The sequence below is a fragment of the Rhinoderma darwinii genome, chromosome 1 (genome assembly GCF_050947455.1).
Source record: "Rhinoderma darwinii isolate aRhiDar2 chromosome 1, aRhiDar2.hap1, whole genome shotgun sequence".
Taxonomy (NCBI): domain Eukaryota; kingdom Metazoa; phylum Chordata; class Amphibia; order Anura; family Rhinodermatidae; genus Rhinoderma; species Rhinoderma darwinii.
Window position 1 is genome coordinate 117,883,957 of NC_134687.1, and position 16,890 is coordinate 117,900,846.

Here is a 16,890-nt window from a genome sequence, read left to right on the forward strand (position 1 = left end):
CTTTAAAAAAATGTTCTATTGAGCCCATGAGGCGAGGTGAGCCTGCTGTCTTTCTGAGGGGGTGGCAGGTGCCGCCACCCCCTCCTGCACCTCCTGTCTATAGGATCCAGATACAATTAAGCAGATTGCTGGTGCTGGCAGGGCATTGCCCAGCCATTTAGCGCCTTTCAGTGACGCAGGTGGCATGATGACGTCATTGCACCGCTTGCGTCGTTCAGCTCCAGCAGACCTTCTCAGAAGAGAACAGGCCTGCATTGCTAGCGGAAGGTGCCGGATCTGGTGAGTATGTAAAATGTTTTTGTTTTTTTTAGTTAACCATATGAGTGGCATTATCTACGAGGGGGCTCTATATACAGGAGACTCTGGGGGGCAGTATCTACAAGGGGCACTATTTACCCCCTGTAGTCCACTGCTCTATATATACAGGGGACTGGGGGGGGGGCAGTATCTACAGGATGCTCTATGGGGGAAATATATACAGGGGGCTGTCTGTGGGGCACTATCTACAGGGGATCTATGGGGGCCACTATATACAGGGGGCTCTATGGGGAGCAGTATATACAGGAGGATCTTTTGGGGACACTATGTATGGGGGCACGATCTACAGGGGGCTCTATGAGGGGAAATGTCTAAAGTGGGCTCTATGAGGGGCACTGTATACAGGGGGCTCTATGGGGGGCACTATCTACAGAGGGTTCTATGGTGGCAGTATTTACAAAGGGCACTTTGTGGGGGGCAGTCTATGGCGCTATTATAATCAGGGAAACAGTTTATGGTGCTATTATATTCAGGAGCGCAATGTATGGTGCGATTATATTCAGGGGCGCCGTTTATAGTGCTATTATATTCAGGGAAACAGTGTATGGTGCTATTATATTCAGGGGCGCAGTGTTTGGTGCTATTATATTTAGGGGCGTAGTGTGTGGCATCATGAGAATGTTAACTTTGTTTATAGGTGCGGAAATACTTGAAAAGTGAGAAGCTGAAGACATCTGAGTGGCAAACTGCAGAAATGGGCTGTGGCTGGGAGAAGTCATCATAGAGGTCTGGACTGAATGGAGAAGAAAAGAGAAAAAGAACGACTTGAATCTGAGAAGACGTCACTCAATGTAAATGTTTATTCTGCCTCTAATCAGTACTGTAGTCCCAGCATATCCTTACTATTATTCGGGCCATGCTGGAAGCTGTAGTTTTACACTGTACAAACCTATATGGCAGGGGTTGCACTGAATTTGCAAATGATCTCTGTACTGAGCTGTGTTTATGCTGGTACTGTATTTATGTACTGAGCTTGGTTCTGCTACTGTACTGATGTACTGAGCTTTGTTCTGGTACTGTATATATGCATTGAGGTCGGTTCTGGTGTTGTATATATGTACTGAGCTTGGTTCTGGTGCTGCTTGTAATGCCTGCGGCCGCGGACCGCCGGCATGCCCCTCTTACTGGCAGCCGCGACTGCAGGACTATTCCTCTTCCCCACCATCTCTCTTCCATGGGACGCCAGCGTGCTCTGCTCTCTGCCTCCTCTCCCTGTCTGTACGCGCTGGTGCCAATTCTTAAAGGGCCAGTGTGTGCACCAGTAAAGTTGTCCCCAGCCTATCCCTGCACACCCTGGCCCTTATAAGTGACCCGGCCCCTTTCCCCAGTGCCTGAGCAATGTTAGTTCTAACCCAGAGTTAGTCTGCGAAGGTTCCGTATCCAGTTCCCTGTAACCTGTGTCCATGACTACCCAGTATCTGTGTTCAGTCCTGTATCCTGAGTCCAGTGTCTGTGATAAGTCCGGTATCCGTGACCAGTTCTGCTTCCGATAATCCAGCACAAGCCAGCTTCCGATAATCCAGCACAAGCCAGCTTCCAGCTATTCAGCACAAGCCTCCCTCCAGTAATCTGACACCAGTGACTGTCCTATACTTGTCTGGCCAACTCTGGCAGAGTAGCCCAGTGGGTCCACATTCCCAGTAGACGTTACACTGTACTGACCTTCGTTTTTCTACTGTATATATGTACTGAGCTTGGTTCTGCTGCTGCTGCTGTATATAGTGGATATAAAAAGTCTACACACCCCTGTTAAAATGCCAGGTTTTTGTCATGTTACAAAATCAGTCCAAGGTGAATCATTTCAGAATTTATTTCCACCTTTAATCTGGACAATTGTATTGAAAAACAAACTGAAATATTTTAGGGTGGAAAAATAAAGAACAAAAATAATGTGGTTGCATAAATATACAAACCCTTAAATTAATACTTTGTTGAATTACCCATTGACATAATGACAGCATTCAGTCTTTTTGGGTTAAAGTCTATCAGCATTGCACATCTTGACTTGGCAATTGCCCACTCTTCCTTGCAAAAGCGCTCCAAATCTGTCAGATTGCGAGGGCATCTCCTGTGTACAGCCCTCTTCAGGTCACCCCACAGATTTTCAATGGGATTCAGGTCTGGGCTCTGGCTGGGCCATTCGAAAACTTTGATCTTCTGGTGAAGCCATTTGTTTGTTGCTTTGGAGGTATGTTTTGTGTCGTTGTCGTGCTGAAAGGTGAAATTCGTCTACATCTTCAGCTTTTTAGCAGAGGCCTGCAGGTTTTGTGCCAATATTGCCTGATATTTGGAACTGTTCATAATTTCCTCCACCTTGACTACAGCTCCAGATCCAGCTGCAGAAAAACAGCTCCAAAGCATAATGCTGTCTCCACCATGTTTCACAGTGTGTATGGTGTTCTTTTGGTGATGTGCAATGTTGGCTTTGCGCCAAACATGCCTTTTGGAATTATGGGCAAAAAGTTCAACATTGGTCTCATCATAACACGTTTTACCATATGCTTTTGGCAGACTTGATGTAGAACTTTGCAAAACATAGCCGGGCTTGGACGTTTTTCTTTGTTAGAAAAGGCTTCCGTCTTGCCACCCTACCCCACAGCCCAGACATATGTGGAATATGGGAGATTGTTGCCACATGCACTACACAACCAGTACCTGCCAGAATGTCCTGCAGCTCCTTTAATGTAGCTGAAGGCCTCTTGTTAGCCTCCCGGGCCAATTTTCATCTTGTCTTTTCATCAAGTTTTGAGGGATGTTCAGTTCTTGGTAATGTCACTGTTGTGGCAAATGTAATTCACTTCTTGATGACTGTCTTCACTGTGCTCCATGGTATATCTAATGCATTTTAATTCTTTGGTACCCTTCTCCTGACTGATGGCTTTCAAAAATCAGTTTCCTTTGATGTATTGTAAGCTCTTTACGGACATGGCTTTTGCTGTCACATGCAGCTAAGAAAATGTCAGGAAAATCCTAATAGAAAAGCTGAACTTTATATGGGGTTACTCAGAATCACTTTAAATAATGGCAGCTGTGTACTGACTACTATTTAGCATGAGTTTAAATGTGATTGGCTAATTCTGATCACAACCACATCCCCAATTACAAGAGGGTGTTCACACTTATGGAACCCCATTATTGTAGTTTTGTTATTTTAATTTTTCCCATCTAAATGATTTCAGTTTGTTTTTCAATGGAATTGTACAGATTATGGGTCACATTAAAGGTGGAAAAATGTCTGTAATGATTCATCTTGTACTGATTTTTTTCACATGACAAAAACTTGGCATTTTAACAGGGGTGTGTAGACTTTTTTATCCACTGTATATGAACTGAGCTTGTTTCTGGTCCTGTAAATATGTACTGAGCTTGGTTTTGGTGCTGTATTTATGTACTGGGCCTTGTTCTGGTGCTGTATTTATGTACTCATCCTTGTTCTGGTGATGTGTATATGTACTAAGTTTGGTTCTGGTGTTGTATATACTGTATGTACTAAGCTTGGTTCTGGCCCTGTAATTTTATAGGATATATTTATAACAAAATTGCAGGGCAGATGCAATTGTTGAAATTCATTGTACATTTAATGGGAACCTGTCAGGTAGTTTTAACCCCTTGAACCGCCACCATGCGGTAATACATGACCTGACAATACTTACAATCATCCCCTGTATGTTTTTTTTCAGATGCAGCAAAATCTATAAATCAACAATCTGTATGCTAATTATTCTATAAAGGGTTATTGGTGCGGTGCCGCTGTCCTGAAGAGTCACACAGTCCTGACTCCAAGCCCACCTTTCCATCCATCATTGACATCCCCCTGGCAGTTCTACATCACTAGCAGCCTCCTCCAACTTTCTCGGATGCGCTATTGCCTTTTACTCCATGGGCATTCACCGTGCGGCGAGGTGTACTCTGCCCAGCTTCATCACTGTACTGTGCATGCCACGGGACTACAAGGTAACGGCGCAGCCGCAAGATTTGGAGGAGGCTGGTAGTGTTGTAGAACAGCCAGGGGGATGTCAATCAAGATCTAGTGGCACCATTTAAATTTTCACCTCAGGCAGCAGAACCGGCCCTAAATGAGCCGCTCGCTCGTTTAGAAACTAAGCCGCACAGCGCTCACCTGAGCGCTTCTGCTGCTTCATTTTAGCAAACGGTGGGTGTTTCAGTGCTCAGACCCCCACCGATCAAAACTTCTGATATGTCACTATGACATGTCAAAAGTTTTTTAAATGTATATTTACCCTTTAAAGCGAACCTACATTTTGACATGACTTTTCAGAATAATGTGTGTGCACGTGAGAAATAACACTATTTCTGACTATAATAGGACTTGTATTCTGCATTTTTAGCAGTTTTCCCCTCTGCAGGCTCTATCTCTAATTCTCAGTTTTCCCTGAGCCAGTTGGCATAGCCTGAGGGTATGTTCACACGCTGAGCCAAAAACGTCTGAAAATACGGAGCTGTTTTCAAGGGAAAATAGCACCTGATTTTCAGACGTTTTTTGAGCAACTCACGTTTTTTGCTGCATTTTTTTCGCACCGTTTTTGCTGCGTTTTCGTGCCGTTTTTTCGGCCGTTTTTGGAGCTGTTTTCAATAGAGTCTATGAGAAAACAGCTCCAAAAAACGTGCCAAGAAGTGTCCTGCACTTCTTTTGACGAGGCTGTAATTTTACGCGTCGTCTTTTGACAGCTGTCCAACGACGACACGTAAATTACAGGTCGTCGGCACAGTACGTCGGCAAACCCATTCAAATGAATGTGCTCCTGCTCTGATCCTCCCCCCACCTCTTTTCATAGATTTCTATTAGCAGCTGTAACCTGATCCCTCAGTGAGCTGAGAGCACGTTTTGTCTAAGGCTCTGTTCACATCTGTATTGGAGGCTACCAACATAGAGATTATATAACCTACAGAATGCGGGGTACAATTAACACAACAAATATGTAATGGAAAAATACAAATTTTATTTGAAATACAAACAATTAAAAGATGAGTCACGCAAAGCATGAAAGAGACGTTTTTCAATGCAGAGAGCATGTACAAGCAACAATGCAAAAAGGGGGCATGAAATATGCAGAGAAATAAACACAAAATATGAATGTGTATATCTACAAGGCCATATAAATGAAGGACGAAGCAATATATAAGGATTCAGGTGTAGTATATAAGTGATAATCGAGTAATATCATCAGTGACATGAGGGAAACGGCCTAAACAGAACTGCATAAGGAAGATGAAAAAACATACCCATATTATTCCCTCTGCAGAGAGAGAGATGTCAGACCCAACCCAAGTTTCGGTGGGATGCCTTCGTCCAGGGGTGGTGTCTCTCCAGCGGAGGCCTCCATTTAAAGTTGGTCTATCCAATCAGGTAAGTGTGGGAAAGTATATCAGAATAACGTGCTTGCCAGTTCTGGCGTCATGCTCCAGGTATAATGATGGCCGATGGCACATTTCCGGTTCCGCGTCATCGAGATGGGCGTAGGTCAGCGGCGCCTGACGTCGCAAAACCACGCCCCTCACGATAGAGACACACAGACCGCAAGATAGCCCAGCCATTCCCCCTGACGTAAGCGCATGGCACAGCACAGATTGACATGTAAGGTAAGTAAATGTAAATAAATGCCTGACTGGGTAAACACACCAAGGAGAGGACATGATAAAAAGTTGAAGAGGAGATAGAGATGGACATTTGGAGCAGCAATACAATTTGGATATACATATACAAGATATAAATCATCACAAAAAAAGTTATAAATAAAGAAAGGGACTAAGACAATACTATTCTTATCATGTACTGACACAAAAATTAAGTATGATGACCTGTGAAAATTAAATAAATTAAAGTGGAAAATTTGTGTAGGAAAAAATCAAACAAACGGAAACCAACTGCAACGGAAGAATGACCATTTAAATCAATAGTAATGCAAACAAAAACTATGGCTTCCGTTTGGCTTTTCGTTCATTGGTTCCTCCGACGGAAAGTTCGAACGGAACCCATGAACGGAAGCCCGACGCTGATGTGAACACACCCATTGTTGGTGAATTTGCCCACGCATGTCCAACCATTGCAGAATTATTTTTTTTTTTCTGGATCCCTGGAAATCCATTGATTTATTATAGTTTTCTTCACTGATAGAATTATTAAATGTACTTTACTTTTTTCTTAACACTCAAAGAAGGATTTTCTAATCCTACATGACAAATATTTTAGTAGAAAGTTGTTGGGGAACCCATGTTTTGACTAAATTTTTGACAATATAGAATTTCCACCTTGGGTGATTTATTTATAAAATATGTTTTTCTCTGTCTTGAACAGCTGCAAGCAGGCTACTACCTCCCGCACACTGCATTTTTCCGATATTTTCATTTGAGACACACTCTGACCAGTCAGTTTCCCCATATTAGACAGCGTGTGCTCAATACCCCTTAGTAGGAATATTTAAGACTCAAGTGCCTATTGGAATTTTCCCAGCGTTATATACTGTACTTACCTAATGAATGCTAGAATTGCCTTGACTCAAATCCCTATAAAGTATAAATGTTAGGGCCTCATCCCTTCCTTGAACGATGAATTATGGAATGAGGCATTAGAATGTCATATACTAGTATCTCCAGCCAGCCAATATAGTGTAGTTGACTTGTTCAATTTTCCTTCACATTCACCGCTTGCCTTATTCTGCAACATAGGGGCATATTTACTGAAAATGGCGTTTCATACGCTAGTCTTAGTTATCTGTTCCGCTGGAGTAAGATGCAACAGATTTATTAAGAGGCACACACGCTTCTTGATAAATTTGTTGCATCTTATGAGGCACAACAATTGTGGCAATGCGCCATCTAAACCCACCCCCACTCTACCAGACATAACATTTTATAAAATCATACTCACCTTACTGCTCCTCTTCTCCCCTCCATATCTCCTCAGGGTCTCTTCAGTGTGTGGCGACTCATACAAGGTTCTGACTCCGATCAGCGTCAGGGCCTTATATGCAACGCAGCACTCAACGTCATCAGTGCTGCGTCACATACAAGGTCCTAACGCTGCCAGGTATCTGTACATTGTTTAAGCCTCGTGTCTTGCTCATGGGACCCGGATGGGTGAAAAGGACAGATGAGGTGAGCATAAGTTTTTTTGACATTTATTTACTTAATTGCCCAAAGGAGGGGTAGTCCGATTGGGGGTTGCAAGGTATGTGGTTCAGCCCTGGCTTCTACCTTGCTACTCCCCGCAGAGTGAGATCTACGCAAGCTAGGAGCTGGCGTCGATTTTTACTTTAGTTTACGCCAGTTTTCTGGTGTACAGTATATTATAATAAATTTGACAGGCCGCTGTGACTACGTCCCTTTTGCAATACCACGCCCCTTTTTTGCAAAAGTCCCCAATAGGAGGGACACTATCAAATGCACATATATGTACTGAAAATAGGAAATATTTTAAGTATGTTTACAAACACATGCATTTTGATCAACGTTACCCTCTTCTCTAAAACATGAAAGTAGAGTATGTCTCACATTATGTATGAAATAATTATATTTAGTATATCAATTCTTTCAATAGGATTCATATCCTTTGTGTCCATTCAGATGTTGAGGTGGAGTTAATACCGCATTTGAAAAACGCATACGGTTTTACCCTGATTTTTACCACAACTGCATAGAAAACGAACCAAATCGCAGTAAAAACGCATTAGGTTATAAGACAAACTGGTCAGCTGACCAAATGCTTTTCTTATGTTCTAATACAATGTGACCACTAGGTGGGAGAATATTCCCCTATCAACAAGAAATGGTAATATAGTAATGTCTTTATAAATAAGGTCATATACTAATCCATTTACAAGATAGTTTAGTAATATAGTGGGAAAGTTTGATTCATATGGCTTGATACGACTAAGAATTATAGTGAATACAGAACTAGATGTGTTTTTGTAGGGTAAAAAAGAAATACTAGGAACAGTGAGATAAATAAGGTTACAGTCTGATGAGAAGGGTATGGCAAAAGAATGTTCTTGTCGAATTTTAGAGCTTCATGTGCAGTATCTTCATGTTCATGCAATATAATATCTGCAATCTTGTACTTCAAGTCAAATGAATTGTGTGAAGACACACTTTACCCAGAATTTAGGGTGAGTAATAAATTGTATGTGCTAATATGTACTTAAAAAGACTATATGCACTATGAGGTGAGTGCCAATATGACAGATTTGTTGCAGAAATTTCTCCGACTGGAAATCCACCTCATACATCTAAATGTAGTTGTTTCTGTAGCTTGTGCGTGGATTTTTGCAACAAATCTGTCACGTCTCCAATGGTTAATACCTACCAAAATTGGTCCAAGAAAGGACAACTGGTGAATCGATGACAGGGTCATGGTAACCAGAGGCGCATTGATCTGCGTGGAGAGTGAAGGCTAGCCCGTCTGCTCCGATCACACAGAAGACCTACAGTAGAGCAAATTGATGAAAAAGTTAATGCTCGTTATGATAGAAAGATGTCAGAATAACAGTGCATAGCAACTTGCCATGCTTGGGGCTGTGTAGCCGCAGACCAATCACAATGCCTGTACTGACACTTGTCCACCACCAAAAGCACCTGTAATAGGCACGTGAGCATCAGAACTGGACTATGGAGCAATGGAAGAAGATGGCCTGGTCTGATAAAGCCTGATGCGTGTGCATTGATGGGGAAGAGATTGCAGGAGGAAGTCTTTTGGGAAGAAGACAAGCCTGTGGAGGCCGTGTAATGCTCTGGGCAATGACCTGCTGGGAAACCTTGGGTCCTGGCATTCATGTGGATGTTAATTTGACAATTACCACCTCCCTAAACGTTGTTGCAGACCAAGTACACGCCTTAATGACAACGGTGTTCCCTAATGGCAGTGGTCTCTTTCAGCAGGATGGGTCCAACCATACTGCAAATATTGTTCAGTAATGATTCGAGGAACATGACAAAGCGTTCAAGGAGTTGGCCTCCAAATTCCCCAGATCTCAATTTGGTCAAGCATCTATAGGATGTGCTAGAAAAACAAGTCCAATCCATGGAGGTCCCACCTCACAGCTTACAGGACTTAAAGGATCTGCTGCTAATGTCTTGGTGCCAGATACCACTTCACTTCATAGGGAATTTTACAGTTCTCATTTAGCTTAATAATAAATTCACCAACTGTCCTCCTAGGGCGGATAAAGAGTTGCAGCCTTTCACAGATTTTGTTTTGCCCTGAACTGCTCAGAGGGGATATTCCAGTTACTAGCAAACCCCTCCCTGTCCCAGGTGCGCCCCTGTATACATATACATACATAAGGAGGAGGGTCACATAACACAAGTCATTTTACTATGTATAGCCATCTTACAATTGATATCACTGTCTATGGCCAGTATAAGAGAAATATCACTGTGTTTGGATGGTTTAAGTCCATCTGTCTGAAAAAACAAGTAGAAAAAAATATATGTTGAAAGAGTAAAATATAAGTGAAATAAATGTATACCAATTGCTGATTACTATATACTGACTATTCATTTAAAGCAAAATAACTTTGAGTCCTTTGAAAAACAAGTTCAGCATTATTTTGATTTTTACTTTGCTCCCATCTGGTCTACTGCTTTTATTGTATATATGGTATCACATAATCCCTTATTTGCACTGATACACAGGGTAGGAAGCCTGATTTGAAGTGTTTGTGAAATTCAGTAATACTCTTTATCACCTACACAGCTTGGACCTGTTTTTCAGAGCTTGTCCAGAGGTCACATTCATTACTGAGCTACATGTACTGTATGTATGTATGTATGTATATATATATATATATATATATGCTACCTCTGAGTTGGCAACACAGGGATTTTTTTTTCCTTCATGTTCGATAAAACTAACACAACAGACGTCCAAGTTCACCTGTTCCAAAAGCCATCAGCGCTGAAAGATCAACTCAACACAATTCACACAACAAGATCTATAGTGCACAACAATACCAATATTGTGATAATAACGCCCCCGATTTCATTTTAATGTTATTTATTTGCGCTTTTAATATATTTTAAAAAATGAATTCATTATTATTAGTTATACTTTGTTTCTAAATACCTAAATATGTATAAATGCCTACTAACTTGTGATGTACGCTGTATCTTTTTTTTTTTATATGAAACAGTATAGCATTTCATGATTCTGAGTCAAGTTTAACTTTACATACCGTATAAAACTTCTATTATGAAAGTTTGTTAAATCTAAAGTGTAAATTTTTATTAAGCGTCTTAAGTTTTAAACTTTTTGTCCTGCCTGAGATGGGATTCCCCGGACTCCTTGTCTTTGTTATAGCACCTGTTGAGTCGCCAGGTGGCAGTCTGCATTCACTGAAACTTCAGGAAAGTGAGAGAGAAAGGAGAGGGGGGAGGAAGGAGAAGAAGGAGAGGGAGTCAAGTACTTTCATCAGCTCTAAACTCTTTCCCATTTGTTGCAGCTAGGAGAAAACTTTAAACAGACACCCACACTAAGCTCTCAGACTCCCAGCTAAGGAATTGTTTCCTTTTCACTCCTGAGTTTTTCAGAGGCACAGAAATCCCACCAGCAAAGCAAGCAAACCCCTGAGTGACCTGCAGCCCTATTAAGCACCAGAGGATCACCCTGCTGACTGGAACCTGCTGCCAGGCGGTGAACTCACTGGCTCCATTACTTTCATGCTGTTGGGTCACTGCTCTGATCTGCAAAACAGTGTGAGGAAGTTTGGTGCCAAGCCAAAAAGTAAGGTAAATAATCAGCACAGCAGTGGAGCACAGACTTTGATACTGCCTAAAAAAGGAACTGCCGGTGAGAAAAAAAAGAAGGGAGGTGTATAGAGACACGTTCCTATCCCACAATGTCCTGAGGGGACACGTTTGCTGACTATCACATTGTTTTCAAGCTGGTGTCAAGCTACAGTTTCACATTTTTACAGCTCTGGATGAATGCTCTCACTTATAATGCTAATTTTTTCAGCATTCACTGATTTTTGTTTGTTTATACAAGGTAAACTGTTTGTTTCGGGGGGATTATTCTCTTTCTTGAAGCTTCCTGTAACTTTTTGTACATTTGTTTCAATGTGGGGCTAACAGGTGTTCCTAAAGATTGTTTTTTTTTTATATATTTGTTTCTTAGAATATGTTCAGTCAGACTCTTTGTTTTAAGTTTCCTTTTTGAACGTCGTTGCTTGAAGGATTTAAAACTGCATCGGATCAAGGGGGATTTGATCAATTTATCTATTTTTGATTTCCAAACTGGAGACAGAAAAGAATAAGAAAATCGGAAAAGTGTTGGCTTTGCATGGGATTATGAAGGATCTACCCAGTGATCATCTGCCACCAATGCTACCCAACCAGGCTCAGTGCTCTCTGGTCAAGGGTGCAGTTATCATGCTCTGCTGAGACTGACTGTGAACTTGCAAATCTCAAGTGCCATTAGCATCTGTGCTCACCCCTATTCATCCAAATGATCCTCTTATTGTTACTTCTCCGAATCCTCACGTGTACCCTGGACTTCCAGCTACATGGAGTACAAGCTGAATCCAATCTCAACAGCAAATTTCATTTTGGAAGTGCTAAGGAACAGAATGGTAAGACAAAATTTGCTTTTTTTACGCTGATAATTTAAAGCCTTGAAAGGTCATTTGCCTCTCCTGGAATCACATTAACTTTTGGATAACTGATGTGGTATAGTCTTACCGGCACAAGTCAGGTACCACAAAAAAAGGAACTTAAAACATGGCACCAGGGTAGAAAAGCCGGAAAAAAAAAACCTGGGTCCTTCCTTTCATATTTATTTATGTTTGTGCCTGTAGCCCTAGATCCGTTGTGGTTTTGGTGAATGACTTCTATTTCTTTCTGTCCTGGAAACAAGCTAAGCCCACATAGGAAATGAGAATTACTTTCAGCTTTCAAGTGTACCTGAAATGTTTAGAAAACCCTTATATGAAAGATCCCAAGGGCTGGAGCTTGGTGAGTGTAAAGAAAGGATTCTTTCATGTAAAAGGGCAGCTTCAGGGTGTGTAATTTGCCTAGCCTCTGAACTCCATAGGACTTACATTATTCAGATTTTTAAACCCGTGTGTTGTTGACTTTAGATTATAAAGTCATTTTTGTTTGAATATATTGAAGTAATAAATGAGTTGCTGCACAGAATGGGAAGTATAAAAAGTGAAGTTGTTTGATGGCATTGAACATTAAAAAGCATGTGTATAAATAGCACTGGTCTATCTGCATGAGTTGTGGTGCCTGCGGTAATACTTTGGCACTAAAACACCGGCCATGTGAATTTCCTCACGTTTATGTCAGCTGAAAATTGTAAATCAAGCTGACTTTTACATTCATTTTTTATTTGCAGCTATGAATGGCCTTTTCTGTTACTTTGTTGTTTTTGTTTTTTTTCCTTTCCTCTGGATGTGACTTTTTTTCCTCCTTTTTTCGAGTGGTACAGAGCAATTTATAGAATGGGTTAAATGCCAGTCTAGATAAGGAACAGGACACAAGCCTTTATCACATGCACTAGAGTTGTGTGAGAGAGCTGATATTGCTTTTGCATGCTGCTTGCTAATGTGTTGACATATGGCACCTGCAGACTGCCAGAGAGCTTGATCAAAGAGCAGCATAGAGATCAGTCTCTAATCAGACTCCACTGTGAAGGACCAAAGGAAACTGATCAAACGACTGGGGATCCCTGCTATGTTGTGACGGGAACTGATCAAGATGACCTTTGTCTATCCTCTTTGTGTTGAAAAATAATGCACCTTCTCAAGGAAGTCAAATCTAAGGATAATATTCCTTCTGTTTAGTAATCCAAGCACAGACAACTAGTAGTTGTCTAGTTCTTGTTTTGGACCTGCAAGTTCTGTCATGTCTCACCAGTCAAAGGGCAGGGCAAATTATATTCTAAAATGCTGCATTTTGTGCCAAAAATAGTTCTTTGCTGTGTTTTTTTGTGCTTTATGTTTTTAAAATGTCTAGACTTCGTAGACAATGTCTAGACTCAGTAGACTATAATGTTTAATATTGTGTTTAAAGTATTAATAGGAAAAGTTATACAGTTACCAGATAGAAGAAAAAACATAATTTCTTATTCAGTGAAATACTCGTTTCTATTCGATTTTCCCCCAATTTCTCTTACAAAATTATTGAAATGAGCTTTATTTATGCACATTTATTAAAATACAGGTAAGTCATTCTGTGCCCGAAAACATATTTTAGGGACTAAAGTACCCTGCCCATGTTGTTTGATTCATTGCCTAAATCTGTATGTACGCATGCATTGCCTTGTACATAATGTCTGTAAACAAACAGCATGGTCTGTGTAGACCGTCTATGAGATCTGCTCTAACGGACTGAATTACTAAAGACTGAAAGTACTTTACAAAGTCTGAGCTCAGAAAGTGCTTGTTTCAATTAAAGGGGTTGCCCCATCATCTCTGTCCATATGTCCTGTTAGGGCATTTCGACATCATTGAGGGGAATCTCTGGCTCGGGATCCCCTTTATGAGACAAAGCAGAGAGCCAATAACAAGCAGGGACTCTCTATCTGGGGGGCTTTGCCCGTCCAAGTAATACATGTTTGGCCATTCCTTTGTCTATGTCAATGTTTCAGATAATGAGTGAAGAAGCGGGTCACATTTAAGCCTACCTAGATCGATTTTTCCCAACATTCAGTCCTTGAACTTGCATGTGTCCTTAAAAGACTTCACTTCTTTGGCCTAAAAAAGGTATTGCAGAAAACTTAATTTTTATCAGCAAAGATACAGTATACTGAACAGCACAATTACCAATAACATAAAATATATATAAATAAAAACTTCTTTATTTGGTGTATTTGTCATACATTCCAGTAATCTTATATTGTGCTTTGTATTTTCTTCTATGATTGAACTGTGTAGAATAAACGTATTAAAGAGGTTGTCCACTACCGGACAACTGATGACCTATCTACCGGATAAGTCATCAGTATATGATCGGTGGGGGTCGACACCCGGACCCGCACTGATTAGCTGATCCGGTGGCCTGCGGGTACCGGATGTCATTGCACAGTATGCAATGTACGGAGCGGGAAGCAATTGGCTCTGTACATTGCATAGCGGCCTTGCTACCAAACTTCAGCTCTGCTCCTAATCACTTGAATACGAGCAGATTTGCAATACTGCAGCTCGGCCGCTACTCCAAGCCAACTGATTCCGGCATGGACGTCCGGTGCCCAGAGGCACCGTACCAGCCAATCATATACTATTGATCTATCCAGTGGATAGGTCATCAGTTGTCCGGTAGTGGACAACCCCGTTAAAGCAGAGATTTACTGATGCAGTTATGACAGTTTTTGGCTATAATTGCATTAAAAATGCAATGCCACCTGTTCACTGTTCAACACTGTTTGTGTTGGTATGAAATGAGTTTGGCTTGTAACTGATTTATTCAAGTTTTCTGCCTCTTTTTGTGCTTATTAGCGAGCACCATATTCTTTAGCCATGTTGGGCAATATGGCCCACAATACACTATTATTCCACACTGGCATAGTGGCCCTTTGGATGCACCTATGTTCTGGTCATCTAGCCATTGTTGGCTGGTTGACCATTTGTGCCCTATAATGCCTATTATTGTATATTTTTTTAACTGAAAAGTTCCAACAGTTTGGACTACTCGTTTTACAGATTGAATATCTTTCAAATCCAGAGCAGAGAGTTTGATATGTCTCTCAGCATGGTGGGCCTCACAACTCCTGGAATCATGAGACCCCACCCATTACCTAAGGGTGACCTGGTATGGTATTTTAAAGCTATAGGGATTTATCAAAACTTGTTCAAATGGGGAAGTCATTACCAACAAATCAGGATTCTGCTTTTGTTTTTCAAAGGGTCTATGAAAAATGAGAGCTAGAATATAAAAAACTAGATCCCCCACATTGTCTATTATTTTAGCTTAATAATTGACCATGCTGACTTCTATTATATTATTCAAGTTGATGTCCAATAACTGTCTAAACAAGTAGGCTACTGAGCCATGAGAGCTGAAAGTAATTGAAATTAATCCTGATTCAGACTTTTTCTGATTTCAGTACTGAAACACGTGTTACAGCAGTTCAATTGTTTAGTGATACCATCCACGAGCGTAACTGTAGAGGGTGCAGAGGCTGAAGTCACATATTGGCACTAGTGCCTGAGGGGGCGCAACTGGCATTCTGCCACATAAGTGGACACCAGTACTGTATAAATGGCATGTGATGGTTGGGGGGAGTGTTACAGATTTTGCATCGGGTCCATGAGCTTCAAGTTATGGCACTGATATCATCATTATGTACACTAGTAGAGAACAGAATTACAGTTCACTATTAACAAAGGAGAGTGCAAGTTTTATGTTACCCCACTGGTGATAAAACATAGTGGTAGGGACTTTTTTTTTAGTCATTGCTTGCATTGCTAGTTTCTGTTAACTATTTCCTCCATATGCTCCCTAGTGCATTGAACAGTAATAAGTGGTCGCTTTGGTCATGACCTTATTCTACACCAGGTCTTCAATCAGTTATATACAACAACAAATAATTGTCTATATGCAAGTAAGGATAAATTAAAAAACACTTGTCCATCGAGTTCAACTAGAGAAAAAAATAAACCTAATAAATCCTGCCTGACACAGAAGTAGAAAAATACTCATAAAATATTGTCCAATTTAGCTTAACAGGGGAAAAATTTCTTCCCGACTGTATCTTGATTTTATCTGTGCTTGTAGCTAAGCTCATGAGGCATGACTGTTTTTAGTTTCCTACAAAAACATATTTTTCCGGTGGTTCAAAAGCATTTTTACCTACAATTTCAATGTGGGTGAGTTTTAAGAAAACTGTCTGCCCGTATGAACCCAAACTGCCAAGGATCTTCATAGCAACTGCTGATATAGATCATCCACAAAATATTCTATGAAACCATCCACCAGGATGTACCTCTCGGGCATTAAGGAAAATTTTATGTACACCAGAGTTTACAAAAGATATAAAATCATTTAAAGATAAGTATTGATGTTCCTGTTACAGTACATTACTGGTTGAACTACTTATGTAAGTTAAATGGATAGACTACCCACATAATTTTCTAAAATACACAGAACACTGATAAAACCGTGACAATCACACATAGAAAGAATATTTTAAGGAAATCATTAAACACAACTGAACTCATATGCAACGTTATAAAGATTCAAAAAACACCAGCTAAACCAGGAACAACAGATCATCATATATGACCTGGAAAATGTACTCATACCAATAAATGTGGAGCACTTGGAAAAAAATATGCACATACATGGATTCATGCTAATATATGAACAGAGACTTTTCCAGATGTAATGGTTTTATTGTTACACTGACTTGCCTCTGTGTATATTTCCAGTTAGGCATAGGAAGTCAATAAATTGGCTATGAATAGGCAAAGTGATTAAATCCAGTATAGTCATAACTGTATAATATGCAATCGGCTTTGGCCCCATTCACACCAGTTTTATGGGCTGATGGATATGATTGGATAGCAAAAAAAGTATCTTAATATGTTGAATTATAGTAATACTCCTATATTGTGA

At 40.6% G+C, this 16,890-nt stretch overlaps 1 protein-coding gene across 1 annotated transcript in view; it reads left to right on the forward strand.

Annotated features, from left to right (window-relative positions):
- Nucleotides 1-10,777: 10,777 nt before the first annotated feature.
- The window catches only part of PDGFC (platelet derived growth factor C), a 319,189-nt gene continuing 313,076 nt past the window's right edge, over nt 10,778-16,890 (forward strand). The window contains exons 1-2 of the mRNA XM_075860312.1: nt 10,778-11,320; nt 11,450-11,903. Of these exons, the coding sequence (XP_075716427.1) occupies nt 11,780-11,903 (124 nt within the window). The 5' untranslated portion in view covers nt 10,778-11,320; nt 11,450-11,779. The remainder of the gene's footprint in view (nt 11,321-11,449; nt 11,904-16,890) is intronic.